Raw genomic sequence first — 14,590 nt, 5'->3', positions numbered from 1 at the left:
ATGTGGAAGTGGAAGATGATCAATATGGACTTTGTGGTGGGACTACCTTGCACGCCTCGCAAGTTCGACTCGATTTAGGTGATTGTGGACAGACTCACAAAATCAGCGCATTTCTTACATGTTAAGTCTACCGACATCGCGGAGCAGTATGCTCAGTTGTATATCAAGGAAATCGTCAAGTTGCATGGAACTCCAGTTTCTATTATCTCATATCGAGGGGCACAATTCACAACTAACTTTTGGACAAAATTTCAGCAAGGTTTGGGTACTCAGGTGAATCTTAGTACAAACTTTCACCCGCAGACTATCAAGCAGGCAGAGCGGACTATTCAGACGCTTAAGGATATGTTGCGCTCTTGTGTTCTTGACTTCAAGGGTAGATGAGATTATCATTTGCCACTCGTAGAATTTGCCTACAACAACAATTATCATGCTAGTATTCATATGGCACCGTTCGAGGCTTTATATGGTAGGAGATGTAGATCTCCCAATTGGTGGTTTGAGATTGGGGAAGCGGGATTGATAGGACCAGACCTCGTGCATCAGGCTATGGAGAAGGTTAAAATAATTAAGTATCGGTTGGAAACTTCTCATAGTCGTCAAAAGTGCTATTTCGATGTGCGTGGCAGGGATTTGGTGTTTAAAGATGATGATTGGGTATTCTTGAAGGTTTCCCTCATGAAGGGTATAATGCGGTTTGGAGATCTGTCGCTTATTGTTCCAGTTGAGGCTATTGAGTTTAACGGGGAATTGAATTATGAAGAAATACCAGTTGCCATTCTTGACAGGAAAGTCCGTAAGCTGAGAAATAAAGAAATTGCTCCATGAAAGTGCTATGGCGATACCAGCAGGTTGAAGACGCTACCTGGGAAGCCGAGGAAGAAATGAAGAAGAAATACCCTCATTTGTTTGAATAGACATGTATTTATAATGCTGTGTTCTATGAAAATGCTAAGAGTTTACCTTCTATGAATTATGTTTCACTTGTACAGTTATGCTAAGGGTGTTCCTTTTTGGTAATATACTGCTCATGAGGCCACGATTGGCATTGTTTTTACATTATGTTGCGTTGTTGGTTCATGTATATGTTGTTAGAGTTGGTTTCTGGGATTCTCTGGTAGGTGGATAGGCCCAGTTATAAGGGAAACTCTGGTAGGTGGATAGGCCCAGTTGAAAATTCAGGGAGTTAGTAAAAAAATTTGGAACTGTTGGTATGTTAAATAGCACCCGAGTCACATTGGTTTCTAATGACAGATTTTGGCCCTCATTTCAGAACAAATGATCTTAAGCGGGGCCTTACCCCATAAAATTTCACCTAAAACACTGGGTTTTGTGGTGCCGAGATAGACTTATGTGTTGATGATCTTAAGCGGTTCAGACTTTTTGGGTTGAACAGTGCATTGGGGAGTTGAAGAAAATTTTTGGAAGTGTAGGGCATTTCTATGATCCATTCTGCGATCGCAGAACTGATCTGTGGCCCGCAGATCTGACGCAGACTGAAGCAGAAACTTGAGCTAATTTTTCGACCATTATGCGGCCGCATAATCATTTCGCGGGCCGCACAATCCATCGCAGATCCAACATAAAAATTTCCGGAGGGAAGTTCTGTGGTGCATTATGAGACCGCAGAATTGGTATGCGGACCGCAGACCGGTCACAGAGTAAAGCAGAAATGCCCATTTCCGAGGGCCATTATGCGGTTCATTTTGAGGACCGCAGAAGCGTTATGCGGTCGCATATGCGACCGTAGATCTGCATCGGGGCTTCATTTTTCTAATTTTATTGACCCGACCCTATTTTTATATATTGAAGTAAACAGTCACTTTTGAAGCCAAAATCTTATATTTCTAGAGAGAGGGAGTGTCATAGAGTGAGAGCGGAATTCCCTAAGCTTATTGTTCATCAACGCTTGCTCAAAGTTGAAGAATTCACAAGAAACATTCACTAGGTCTTCATCCTAGAGGTAAGATTCCACTCCCTAGCCCTTAATTTCGTGATTTTACTGAAAATAGGTAATGAGAAAAGCAATTCTTGGGCGTGAGAGTTGTCCATTATGCATGCATGTACTATCAAGGGTTGGGGGAAGAATGTTGAGCTAATTGGATAGACTTTGGGTAGTGGAATGAATGTTACCGACGAGGCGTACGGAAGATTTTTAGAGAGTATATATGGAACATTTTGTTGAGTGGTTAAACAAATCGAAACCAAATACAGATCCAAAAAAATCTGATTGATTCTCGGTCCGCCAGTTTCAAATGACGACACCGTTCCTCCAGCTTGTCGCAATCCATCACATCCAGATTTTCGTTAATTTCAAGGGCTGCAATCCAGGTTCTATTGTTTCTCTCATGTCTTGATATTTTAATAGTTTGATATTTTAGCGTAATTGTATCTCATTGCCTGCCTATTTTGTTGTTGAATCTTTAGTTAGTATTAGCCCTAGCATTGTTAAATTAATTGCATTAGTGATAGCTTTGCATTATAGTTTTGCACATTTTCTTTGTGATCTTTACTTGTAGATTATAACTCCCTTTAGCTCTTGTACTGTATTTCTTCACCTATTTATCTTACCTTTAGTTGTAGATTATAGTTCTCGTTAGTTCTTTTATTTTATTTCTTCACCCGTTTCGTGACCTTTAGTGGTAGATTATATTTCGGTAATTCATTTTATTTTTGTCGCTTGTTTTCGGGATAGTGCTTGCGTAGTGACTCATAGATTATAGTGGATTTGGTGAATGATGGTAGGGTAAGGTCTTGTCCTCGGGGGTGTCAGTGCGGGGGAGGGGGTGGGGGGTAAGGGCGGGTAAGAGGGCTAAGGGAGCTACTAGGCTGAGAGTGGGGTCTTGGAACATAGGAACTTTGACTGAAAAATATGTAGAGTTAATGAAGATTCTCGAGAAAAGGAAGATTATTATAGCTTGTGTTCAGGAGATTAGGTGTGTAGGATATAAGGCGCGGGATATGGGCAGTTTCAAGCTTTGGTATTCTGGGAAAGTGGGGGGCAGGAACGGGGTAGGTATCTTGGTTGATAAGGACATTCATGAATTAGTGGTGGAGGTTAGGATGGTGAATGACAGGCTGATGACTATTAAGCTAGTTGTTGGAGGTTTTACTTTGATCATAATCAGTGCGTACGCACTCCAAGCAAGCTTGGATGAGGAAGTCAAGAGGCATTTCTGGGAGGATTTGGAACAGATGGTGCGTGGTATCCCGCATACCAAGAAGCTTTTCATAGTTTGAGATTTCAACTGCCACATTGGAGCGACGTCTGGGGGTATGATGATGTGCATGTTGGCTTTGGTTTTGGAGATAGAAATTGAGGAGGAACATCTCTACTGGACTTTTCTAGAGCATTCGATTTGGTGATAGCAAACTCGAGTTTCCCGAAGAAGAGGGAGCACTTGGTGTAACACCCCGGAAAAGTTCGAAGTGTTTTAAGACCATTAAAAAGATTGGGAGGTACTAATTATATTAATTCGGGTATGAACAAGACTAATAATATGAATGATATCAATTGATCATGATAATGTATGTATGAGGTGCATTAAGAATGGTTTATGGTCTAAGAAGAGCCCCAAGGCTAAGTCAAGTTGGAAATTATACGATGGGGTAAAGTTTCAAGTTAGTTCGCATAAGACCTAACTTCAAACTAGCATAACTCTCAAGATATGAAGTTTTATATGGTTTATGTGTCTAGTTTCTAATTCTTCAAACCGTTTATCATTTGGATATTCGTACAAGACATTATGACCTTTTTACTAAAGGGTGACAGAACAGCTACCCGAGTCTTGTGTAGCCTACGCATCATAGTAACGTAGCCTACATACCATAGCAGCGTAGCCTACGCACCATTGCGTAGGCAAATCCAGCAACTTCCAATTTAAGGGGAATGGATATCCACCCTGCGCAGCCTTTGTGCGCAGCCTACGCAGGAGGCTACGCAGCTTCAAGGGTCATTTTAAGGAGCTAAAAACGTGGGTTTAGAGAGAGAATGTGTTAGTTCTTCATCTTGGAATGGATTTCTAGAGAGAAGGAGAAGATCTTCCACCATGGATATACTTCAAGGTAAGTTGTTTTGGCACAAGGATGATTATATAACATCATTTAGTGATAACACTAACATTATTATGGATCAAATCCATAGGAAATGGGTTGAATCTTCAAGAACACCAAAAAGAGGAAAAGTGAGATTCTTCCACCAAGAGGTAATCCCTTCACTTGAGATTCATATATATGTCATATTGGAGTATGGGTATCATGTTTATGAGTTTTATTTGAAGTTATAATGGGATATTGTATGAACCCTAAGGGTGGGTCATCAGAATGCCATTTTTGGGTAAAAAAGAAGATGAATAGTGATGAATTGATATAAATACATATGTCTTGAGTTTATAATGATTGCGATAGATTTGATAACTTAATTGATGAACGGATTTAATTTGGAATCACCATTTGGATAAGATACAATACTAGTTCTTGAAATGGATGTTCTTGAACCTAGAGTTTTGTTGGAGAAGGCAATGAATAGTGACTTGAGGATGTTGGGTAATTAACATAGTATTATTAATGACTTCAAATGAGTATTAAATGATAAGAATTAAATTGAATAGGCTAATGGATGAGCCTATTGGATAATTTGGGATGGTTGAAGGCTTGTTGCCCAATTGTGAAGCCTAAATAGATATTTATGAATCCTTTCGTATTTATTTTGATGTAGTTGGGATATCTAATGGTAGGTATTGAATTGTGGGTGATATTTGAAAATTTTATTCAATTGGATCATTGTAATATTTTCGGAGCTTGAAGGTTGAGATTGGGATTGCTCGGATTTTTGGAACATTGTAGTAATTTAAGGAAAGCTCAAATCGAGGTATGTTGGCTAAACTCCTTTCTTAGAATTGAATCCCACGGTATTCATGTAATTTATGTAAGTCCCAAATGGTTCACTATAAAAAAAATTGGCTATTCCAAATTAGTTGTGTTGAAAGATATATGTTCAATATGTATACCAAATGCTTTTATCATGTTATGTTATCATTTGAGAAAGTGTTCAAAGTATGAGTTATGCATTAAAAATGTTTTAGCTTTAAGCCAAGTCCAAACGGAGGCTATTATGCCAAATCTTGTGAAAAATCTCTATGTGCCTAAGACTCTTAAGTGCTCACATGTTTACTAAAAACGTTGATTTGAAATGCCTTGTTTTGGATGATGATGATGATGTTTGAAAGTGAAAAAGGTGAGCATCAAATACTAAATACGACCGACGTGCCAAGAATGATTTTATACTTGTGGCCACTAGTTCCAATGAAATGAAAAGATGTGAAAGAAGTATGCAATGAGATGATTGGTATAAAAAGGATGATGTCTCGAATGAGACGGCCTAGCCGATCAGGTCGTGATCGGACGCCATGCCGCACACATGGTGGTGATTGTGCTAGAAATTGTAAATTGAAATTGTGATTGTGGTTGATGTCTCTAATGAGATGGCCTAGCCGATCGGGTCGTGATCGGACTCCGTGCTAAAAGTATGGTGGTATTGGTATTGTTAATACTGGTATCGTGAATGGTGGCATATTGGTATTAAAGATCTACCAACTTAAGATATAAAAATTAATTTGAACATTGTCTTGATCCTAATTTGATTTTTGATGTTGTTTGTGGCTTCCAGTGATATTATGAATATTATTCCTTGTATTATTTATCATTCTACTGAGAGGGTGTTTTGTCATTCATACTACTACTATTCTATATGTACTAACGTCCCTTTTTCTGGGGGCGTTGCATCTTCAATGGATGCAGGTGGTTCCACAACAAGAGACATTGATCAGTGATAGCGGTACACCCTCTTCCCAGCTGACTTGGTGAGCCCCACTTTATTTCGGTGTCATGTATCTTTTGTTCCTTGTGTATTGTGTTTGAGGTATAGCCGGAGCCTTGTTGTCGGCATTATCATAGTACTCTTCTGTATCTATTAGAGGCTCTAAAGACAAAGTGTGGGTTGTATATTGGTGGTGGGGAAATCAAACCATGTTATGTTGTGTTGGAATTACTTGTTCCACTTTAGACCATGAAAATGTGTGTAATTGGAGACTTTAAAATGAAGTAACTTATGGTAGTGAATTGATATTGTATACCTGGTCTCCTTATCATATAATTGACGAAAATATGTATTTGTTTTGTATTCATAAGTGAGTTTGGGTAGAAAGTATCTAACAGGCTTGCTTGACCGGGTTCACTCAGTTGAGCGCCGGTCGCGCTCCCCGAGTTCGGGGCGTGACACTTGGTCACCTTCCAGAGTTCGGTGGCTGAGACTCAGCTTGATTATTTACTTTGCAGGAAGTCCGATAGAGGTCTTTGCATGGATTGCAAGGTCATCTAGAGTGAGAACCTCTCGACCCTTCATAGGCTCCTGGTCTTGGACCTTGACATCACAAGGAAGAGAAGGAAGAGGGCGACGTATAGGCAAAATAAGATAAAGCGGAGAGCCTTGACGGAAGCTAAAGCGCAGGAGTTGGGGGTCAAGCTGGTGACTATGGTGGCTTGGAGGAGTAGTGGGGACGCAAGCGCTATGTGGACCATGACAGCGCAGCGCATTAGGGAAGCTGCGAGAGAGGTATTAGGGGTCTCAAAGGGTTACTCTAGTGGTCACAAGGGAGACTGGTGGTGGAATGGAGAGGTGCAAGGAAAAGTAGAAATCAAGAAAACAGTGTATCTGAAGCTAGTGGAAAGTGTACACGAGGAGAAGAAGAGGGAGATTAGGGAGCGTTATAAGTTCGCTAAGAAAGAGGCAAAACAAGCAGTTACGGCGGTCAAGACTGCAACTTTTAGTTGTTTGTATGAGGAACTCGAGGGTCGAGGTGGGGATAAGAGGTTGTTTAGATTAGCCAAGCCACGATAAAGGAAGGCACATGAATTGGACCAAGTAAAGTGCATCAAGGACGAAGAAGGTTGAGTTTTGTTGGATGAGGGGCTAATCCGTCGGAGATGGCAGACCTACTTCCATAGTCTCTTGAACTAGGAGGGAGACAAGATCATTGTAATGGGTGATTTGGAACTCTCCGGGAGTCACTGTGACTTTGGGTACTGTAGGCGGATTAGAGTTGATAAAGTTGAGGGGGGTATGCATAAGATGAGCAGAGGCAAAGCGACCGGGTCAGATGAAATCCTAGTGGAGTTTTGGAAGAGTGCGGGCAAGGCAGGCTTGAAGTGGCTCACTAGGTTAGTTAATGTCATTTTTAGAACGAAGAAGATGCCCGAAGAGTGGAGATGGAGCATGATGGTTCCTGTATACAAGAACAAGGGTGATATCCAAAATTTTAATAACTATCGGGGTATCAAGCTGCTTAGCCGTAGTATGATTTGTGGTAGCGGGGGTAGAACTCGGAAGGCTGCATGTATGAACCCTAAAAAAATCCTGAAGGTCTAGTCTAGAAAAAACCCGGATTTTGTTGGGTTAGCTTTTTGGTAGGAGTCTGGGAGAGAGTGGTAGAGCTAAGGGTGAGAAGAAGTGTGTCTATTTCCGAGAACTAGTTTGGGTTTATGCTGGGGCGTTCGACTACAGAAGCCATCCACCTTGTTAGGAGATTGATGGAGCAGTATAGGGAGAGAAAGAAGGACTTGCATATGGTTTTCATCGACTTAGAAAAGGCGTACGATAACTTTCAGAGGGAGGTTTTGTGGCGATGTTTGGACGCTAAAGATGTACCTGTTGCCTACGTTAGGCTGATTAAGGACATGTATGATGGAGTAAAGACCTGAGTGAGGACGATGGTTGGGGACTCAGACCATTTTCCGGTTATGATGGGGTTACATCAGGGGTTGGCACTCAGGCCTTTTTTATTTGCTCTGGTGATGGACGTACTGGCGAGCTACATCCAAGGGGAGGTGCCGTGGTGTATTCTATTTGCAGATGATATTGTATTGATCGACGAGACGTGGGACGGTGTGAAAGCGCAATTAGAGATATTGAGGAAGACCCTGGAATCTAAAGGTTTCAAGTTGAGCAGGTCCAAGACAGAGTACTTGGAGTGTAATTTCAGTGGCGAGACTCAAGGAGGGGAAAGGGAGACGAGGCTAGACTCGCAAGTCATCCCTAGGAGAGGGAGTTTTAAGTATATTGGGTCTATTATTCATTGGGATGGAGAGATTTATGAAGATTTCACACGTCGTATCGGGGTGGGATTGGTGAAATGGAGACTCGCTTCCGGTGTTTTGTGTGACAAGAAGGTGCCACCGAAACTTAAGTGGTGGTCAGACCAACGATGTTGTATAGGGCTGAGTGTTGGCCAGTCAAGATCGCTCATGTCCAGAAGATGAATATAGCAGAGATGAGGGCATTGAGATGGATGTTCGGGCACATCAGGTTAGATAAAATTAGAAATGACGTTATTCACGACAAGGTGGGTGTGGCCCCTATTGAAGACAAGATGCGGGAAGCGCGGCTTAGGTGGTTTGGCCATGTGAGGAGGAGGAGCACGGACACCCCGGTGAGGAGGTGTGAGAGGTTGACATTGGAGAGCCTACGAAGAGGTAGAGGTAGGCCTAAGAAGAGGTAGGGAGAGGTGATTAGGCAAGACATGGCGCAGTTTCAGCTGACCGAGGACATGACCCTTGATAGGAAGGTGTGGAGGTCGAGGATTAGGGTAGTAGAGTAGGTAGTCTATAGTGGTCATAGCAGTAGTATTGACACATTTATGACTAACCGTTGTTTTCTTTCATTGTTAATCACCTTACTTTCTTGTTGTTTTTATTCTGCTTTTATATAGCTTTTTGGTACTGTCCCTTCTTGTCTATATTTTCATTATTGTGGTGCTTATGCTTTCCTGAGCCGAGGGTCTATTGGAAACAACCTTTCTATCCTCAGAAGGTAAGGGTAAGGTCTGCGTACACACTACCCTTCTAGACCCTATGATGTGGGATAATACTGGGTATGTTGTTGTTGTTGTAATGCAGGAATCCTCCATAGGAGGACCTTCAAATTATAATACCCACCTAGTGTTTGATAAAATGCTCAAATGAGTTGGTACCATGAACTCCTTCCTAATTTGTCTTCAATTTTGCAATATGTCTAAATAGATCGAAGTTGCTAGGATTTTCGGAACTATGTAGTGAATTAAGGAAAGCTCAAAGCGAGGTATGTTGGCTAAACTCCTCTTTTAGAATTGAACCCCACAATGTCCTTGTAAGTCCCGAGTTGCTCATTATAAATTGATTATACCAAATAAGCCTTGTGTCATAAGATATATGTGTTCAATATGTATTCCGAATGTTCCTGTTATGTTGTGTTACTAATTGAAAATGTGTTCAATGTTTGGGTTGCATGTCTAAATGCTATAACTTCAAGTCGTGATTCCAGCGAAAGCGATTATGCCAAATTGTGTAAGAAATTTCAATGTGCTTAAGACTTTTACTTGCTCACATGTGTACTCATGTCTTGAATAGAAATGCTTTGTTGTTAATGATCTGTGATGATGTTTGAAAGTGAAAGAGATGAGCAGAGAATGAAACATGAAATACGACCAACGTGCCAAGAATGATATTACATTTGGGGCCACTATTGCCAATAAAATTAAGAAACGTGTAAAAGATGTTGAAATGAATTGTGAATCCTTTTAATAACGAACACTTTGGGAGTATTATTAGTCACTGAGGAAGGGTAGGTTAAAATAGCCTAACTACGAAACTACACACGTCGGTGTGGGAATGGATTGTAATTATTCCCCTCCTTTGGGACGAGATTAATGTGATGAAATATTCCCCTTTATATTGATGAGATGAATGCAAGAAAAAGGTGAAGTTGATCCACATGGAATTTTGGTGAGACAGCCTAGCCGGTCGGGTCGTGATCGGACGCCATGTCGCACAAATAGTGGTGATTGTGCAGAAAATTGTGATCGAGATAATGATTGAAACTATGATAGTGATTGTGGTTAATGTCTTTGGGTAAGACGGCCTAGCCGATCGGGCCGTGATCGGACTCCATGCTAAAATTACGGTGGTATATTGGTGCTAAGATCTCCCAACCTAAAGTAATGGAAATTTACTTGACACTTATCTTGCTCCTAATTTGATGTTTTAGCATTGTCTAAGGCTTCCATTGATTTATGACTATCCTTTATCGTGTTATCATTCGTTCTAATGAGAGGGTGGCATCTTTAATAATAGAGTAAGAATTTGATAACAACAAAGTTGGGAATCCAAACTAGAGTAAGAATTTGAGAAGTAAATGTGGAAGCAATAATAATAAGAAATTGAACAACTAGAATTAAAGTGCAGAAAATAAAGGACATGGGAAAATTCAAGGAAAGAATTCCAAGACCTTCCAAAAACGCAAGTTCTATAGCCTTGACAAGATCCAAGCAACAACGTTTTGATTTATTGACGAAATCAAACGCCTTTACTTAAAAACAAATCAAACAATAGATTCAGATCTTGACCACTTTACGAGTAACTTGAGACAACAATTAATAACTCGTATTAATTGCCTTCTAAGAATACCACAAAGTAATCAATGATATCAAAATAAAGAAGTTATCTTACTACCTTGAACTATGAATTAGTAAAGGTTGAAAGATAAATCTCAAAGCATAAGTAACAAAGGTTTAAAAGAACTCTCAAAGTATAATATTCTTAATCAATAATGAAGTGCCTCAATGAATGAGAAGAACTCCTTATTTATAGGAGTAAAATGCCTTAAAATTAGGTGGGGTGGTTGCTAAGGCATAAAAAGTCATTAAAATTAGGTAGGGTGGTTGCTAAGGAATAAGAAAAGTCATTAAAATTAGGTAGGGTGGCGGCCAAATTCCTTTGGGACAGATTTGGACCTTAAAACTACTAGTTTGGGCCATTGGTTTGCTCTCCAATTGGGCTCCTTTTCAAACACCCCTTTTTGAACCTCTTTTAAGCTCATTTTGAGCTCTTCTGGGTGCCCTTTTGCTGGATTTCAAGGGTCGAGTTCGGGACCCAATCTTCCTCCTCTTGGACTTCAATTTGGGCCACCAAATAATTATAAAACTTGTACAATTCATCTCCTTTAGGTTTGAGCTCGTCCTCTACAAATAAAAGCTTCTTTATTTGCCATTGAAGTCCAGCAACCTTAGTCTGCAACTCTTTAACTTGAGATCTTGTAAATGTCCTTCTTGGAGCTTCCAAAACACTATCCTTGATGCTATTATTGGTATCAAGATGATCTTTTCCAATCATTAATCAAACTTAAGCCTAATTCTGAGTTACTAACTTCTTTTTTGCCAAGTAGTATTTCTTCTCTTTTGCAGGATTTTTAAGATGATTTTCCTGAAGATATTCCTAATGGATTGCCACCTTTGCAAGGAATTGAGCATCAAGTTGATTTTGTACCTAGATCACAAATTCCAAATAGGCCCGCTTATAGGAGTAATCCAGAAGAGACAAAAGAGCTTCTAAGGCAAGCTGGGGAGTTGCTTGAAAAAGGCTTTGTGATAGAGAGCATGATCCTTTGCTCTGTTCCCGTCCTATTGGTAACCGAAAAGGATGGAACTTGGAGGATGTGCGTGGATTGTAGAGAAATCAATAAGATAACGGTAAAGTATCTCCATCCTATTCCTCGTCTTGATGACAAGTTGGATCAATTACATGGATCCAAAATCTTTTCTAAAATTGATCTCAAAAGTGGTTACCATCAGATTCGAATGAATCTTGGAGATGAATGGAAAACTGATTTTAAGACTAAATATGGGCTGTATGAGTGGTTAGTTATGCCTTTTGGCTTGACTAATGCACCTAGACTAAATATGATAGTGTTTTGGAAGCTCCAAGAAGGTCATTTACAAGATCTCAAGTTAAAGAGTTGCAGACTAAGGTTACTGGACTTCAATGGCAAATAAAGAAACTTTTAATTATAGAAGACGAGCTCAAGCCCAAAGGATATGAATTGTACAAGTTTTATAATTATTTGGTGGCCCAAATTGAAGTCCAAGAGAAGGAAGATTGGGTCCCGAACTCGGCCCTTGATATCCAGCAAAAGGGCACCCAGAAGAGCTGAAAATGAGCTTAAAAGAGGTCCAAAATGGGGTGTTCGAAAAGGAGCCCAATTGGAGTCCAAACCAATAGCCCAAACTAGTAGTTTTAAGGTCCAAATCTGCCCCAAAGGGATTTGGCCGCCCACCCTACCTAATTTTAATGACTTTTCTTATTCCTCAGCAACCACCCTACATAATTTTAATGACTTTTTATGCCTTAGCAACCACCCCACCTAATTTTAAGGACTTTTACTCCTATAAATAAGGAGTTCTTCTCATTTATTGAGGCACTTCAGTATTTATTAAGAATATTATATTTTGAGAGTTCTTTTGCACCTTTGTTACTTATGCTTTGAGATTTATCTTTCAATCTTTACTACTTCATACTTCAAGGTAGTAAGATAACTTCTTTATTGTGATATCATTGATTACTTTGTGGTATTCTTAGAAGGCGATTAATACGAGTTATTAATTGTTGTCTCAAGTTACTCGTAAAGCGGTCAATATCCGAATCTATTATTTTGATTTGTTTTTAAATAAAGGCGTTTGACTTCTTCAATAAATCAAAACATTGTTGCTTGGATCTTGTCTAGGCTATAAAACTTGTGTTTTTGGAAGGTCTTGGAATTCTTTCCTTGAATTTTGCCATATTCTTTATTTTCTGCACTTTAATTCTAGTTGTTCAATTCCTTATTATTATTGCTTCCATATTTATTTCTCAAATTCTTACTCTAGTTTTGATTCCCGACTTTGTTGTTATCAGAATCATCTGGAGGCAATATGGGGCGAGATTATAACCAAAAAGGAGCAAAATGGGAAAATGGCCATTTATAGCGCCACAAGCAGAGCGCAGAAGTTAGGAACCAAAAATTCCCAGAGCCAGGGATAGGTCACCACGCTACCATGGGCGCTGGTGACGGGAAGTCTCTCCTACTTCACCCGGGACAAGGTTATTTCGACCCAAGACCTCCCCAACGCGTATAAAAGCAAGGCTAAGCCTATTTTGAGAGGGGAGACGCAACTTTGAAGCAAAAATACACACAAAGAACATCCGGGAGCGAGGATATCTGAGTTTTCTTCTTCTTTTCTTAGTATTCTCAATTATTTAACACTAGTGAATTTATTTTGATATTATCGTGAGTGCCTAAAACCCGTAGTTCTGGGGTTGTGATTTAGCCATGAACATTGTTGCTTAAAGTTGACTTAACCTCGATTACAATTCACTAATATATCTTTGTTTCTTCAATTCTGTGATTAATTGCTTAATTGTCTGGCCAACCGTTCGGTTCTATTTACTTTCTATGATATGCTTGGGAAAGCTACGTTTAGATTAGAGAAGAATTGAAGAGACCATGATCTTAACTCTGAGTGGGGGGCAGATTTGTGGTCAGGACAGGAATATACCTAGTCACCGTACTTAATTAAATATCGTAATCTTAATGCATTCTTAATATAATGATTCCATAGGAATATAGGCGTTAATCTACTTTGAATAGACGAGTAGGATTTCGCGATCATACTACGAGAGCAATTGTTTGATTAATTAGCAACCATGAGTGAATTGTATGAAATGGAGAGTTAATTAGAACATAATAAGATTGGTGAATCGATCACAACCCTAGAATATTCGTCTCTACTGAATACCCAACAACTACTTTGCTTCTTGATTAATTAGTTACTTGTTAGAATTATTACTTAGTATAATCACAATTTTGAACTCTTATTGACTTGACTGAATAATAATCTTGGTAAAACTAGTGGGTAGTTAACACAAGTCTCTGTGGGTTCGACACTTAACTTATCATTTTATTACTTGTACGACCATGTATACTTGATTGTGTGTTTAGGTGCCGCAAGTTTTTGGAACCATTGCCGGTAACTTGAATATTGACTACTGTCTAGTTGATACTTTAATTGTTTATTTCATCAAGTCTGACGTTTGTTATTGGTTGCTCTGCTCACAGGAACTTTGATTGAATGTGATGGGTAAGAAGCCGGGATAGACTTCAGGGCTTTGACCCCGAACCTAAGAGAACATTTCATATGAGGTTGAGGGAAGCAAGGGAGATATATAATCTTTGGGCACTTGTTCAATTTCCTGTGGACATGGCAGAGGAGCAACATATGGTTGTTCAGGAGGTGGTGATGCCCAGCCTCGCTAATGTCACCTCCAGCATCATGAAGCCCAGAATCACTTGGCACTTTAAGCTGAAATAAAGCATGATCCAGCTACTACATGTGAATGGGCAATTTATGGGTCTTCCACACGAGGATCCACAACAGCACATCCTGAACTTCTTGGAGATTAGTGATACTTATATCACTAACGGAGTCACTCTAGACTATGTGAGGCTCACACTGTTCCGGTTTTCTTTGTTGGGCGAAGTAAAGAGGTGGTTGAACGCGGAACCAGCTAATGCTATAACATCATGGAATGATCTGGCGAAGAAAGTTTTGGCAAGGTTTGTTCCTTCACGCAAAACTGCAAAGTTCAGAAGTGAGATAGTCGCCTTCAAATAGAAATCGGGGAAGTCTTTTTATTCAGCTTGGGAAAGGTTCAAGGGGATGCTTAGAGACTGTCCTCATCACAATCA

The 14,590-nt window shown here is 39.9% G+C and overlaps 1 protein-coding gene and 1 non-coding gene across 2 annotated transcripts; one reads left to right on the top strand and one right to left on the bottom strand.

Moving 5' to 3' along the window:
- Positions 1-2,883: 2,883 nt before the first annotated feature.
- LOC138902808 (uncharacterized) lies at positions 2,884-6,898 on the top strand. Its single transcript, XM_070190709.1, has 3 exons — positions 2,884-3,198; positions 3,350-3,459; positions 6,406-6,898. Exons 1-3 carry the CDS (start codon positions 2,884-2,886, stop codon positions 6,896-6,898), a joined length of 918 nt encoding a protein of 305 aa, XP_070046810.1.
- Positions 6,899-14,483: 7,585 nt separating this feature from the next.
- On the bottom strand, positions 14,484-14,590 carry LOC117276950 (small nucleolar RNA R71). Its single transcript, XR_004507214.1, has one exon. It is a non-coding gene; the product is annotated as a small nucleolar RNA R71 (small nucleolar RNA).

The sequence above is a fragment of the Nicotiana tomentosiformis genome, chromosome 12, assembly GCF_000390325.3.
Source record: "Nicotiana tomentosiformis chromosome 12, ASM39032v3, whole genome shotgun sequence".
Taxonomy (NCBI): Eukaryota; Viridiplantae; Streptophyta; class Magnoliopsida; order Solanales; family Solanaceae; genus Nicotiana; species Nicotiana tomentosiformis.
The sequence above is the reverse complement of the archived record's forward strand: the minus strand, read 5'-3'. Positions and strand labels throughout refer to the sequence as shown.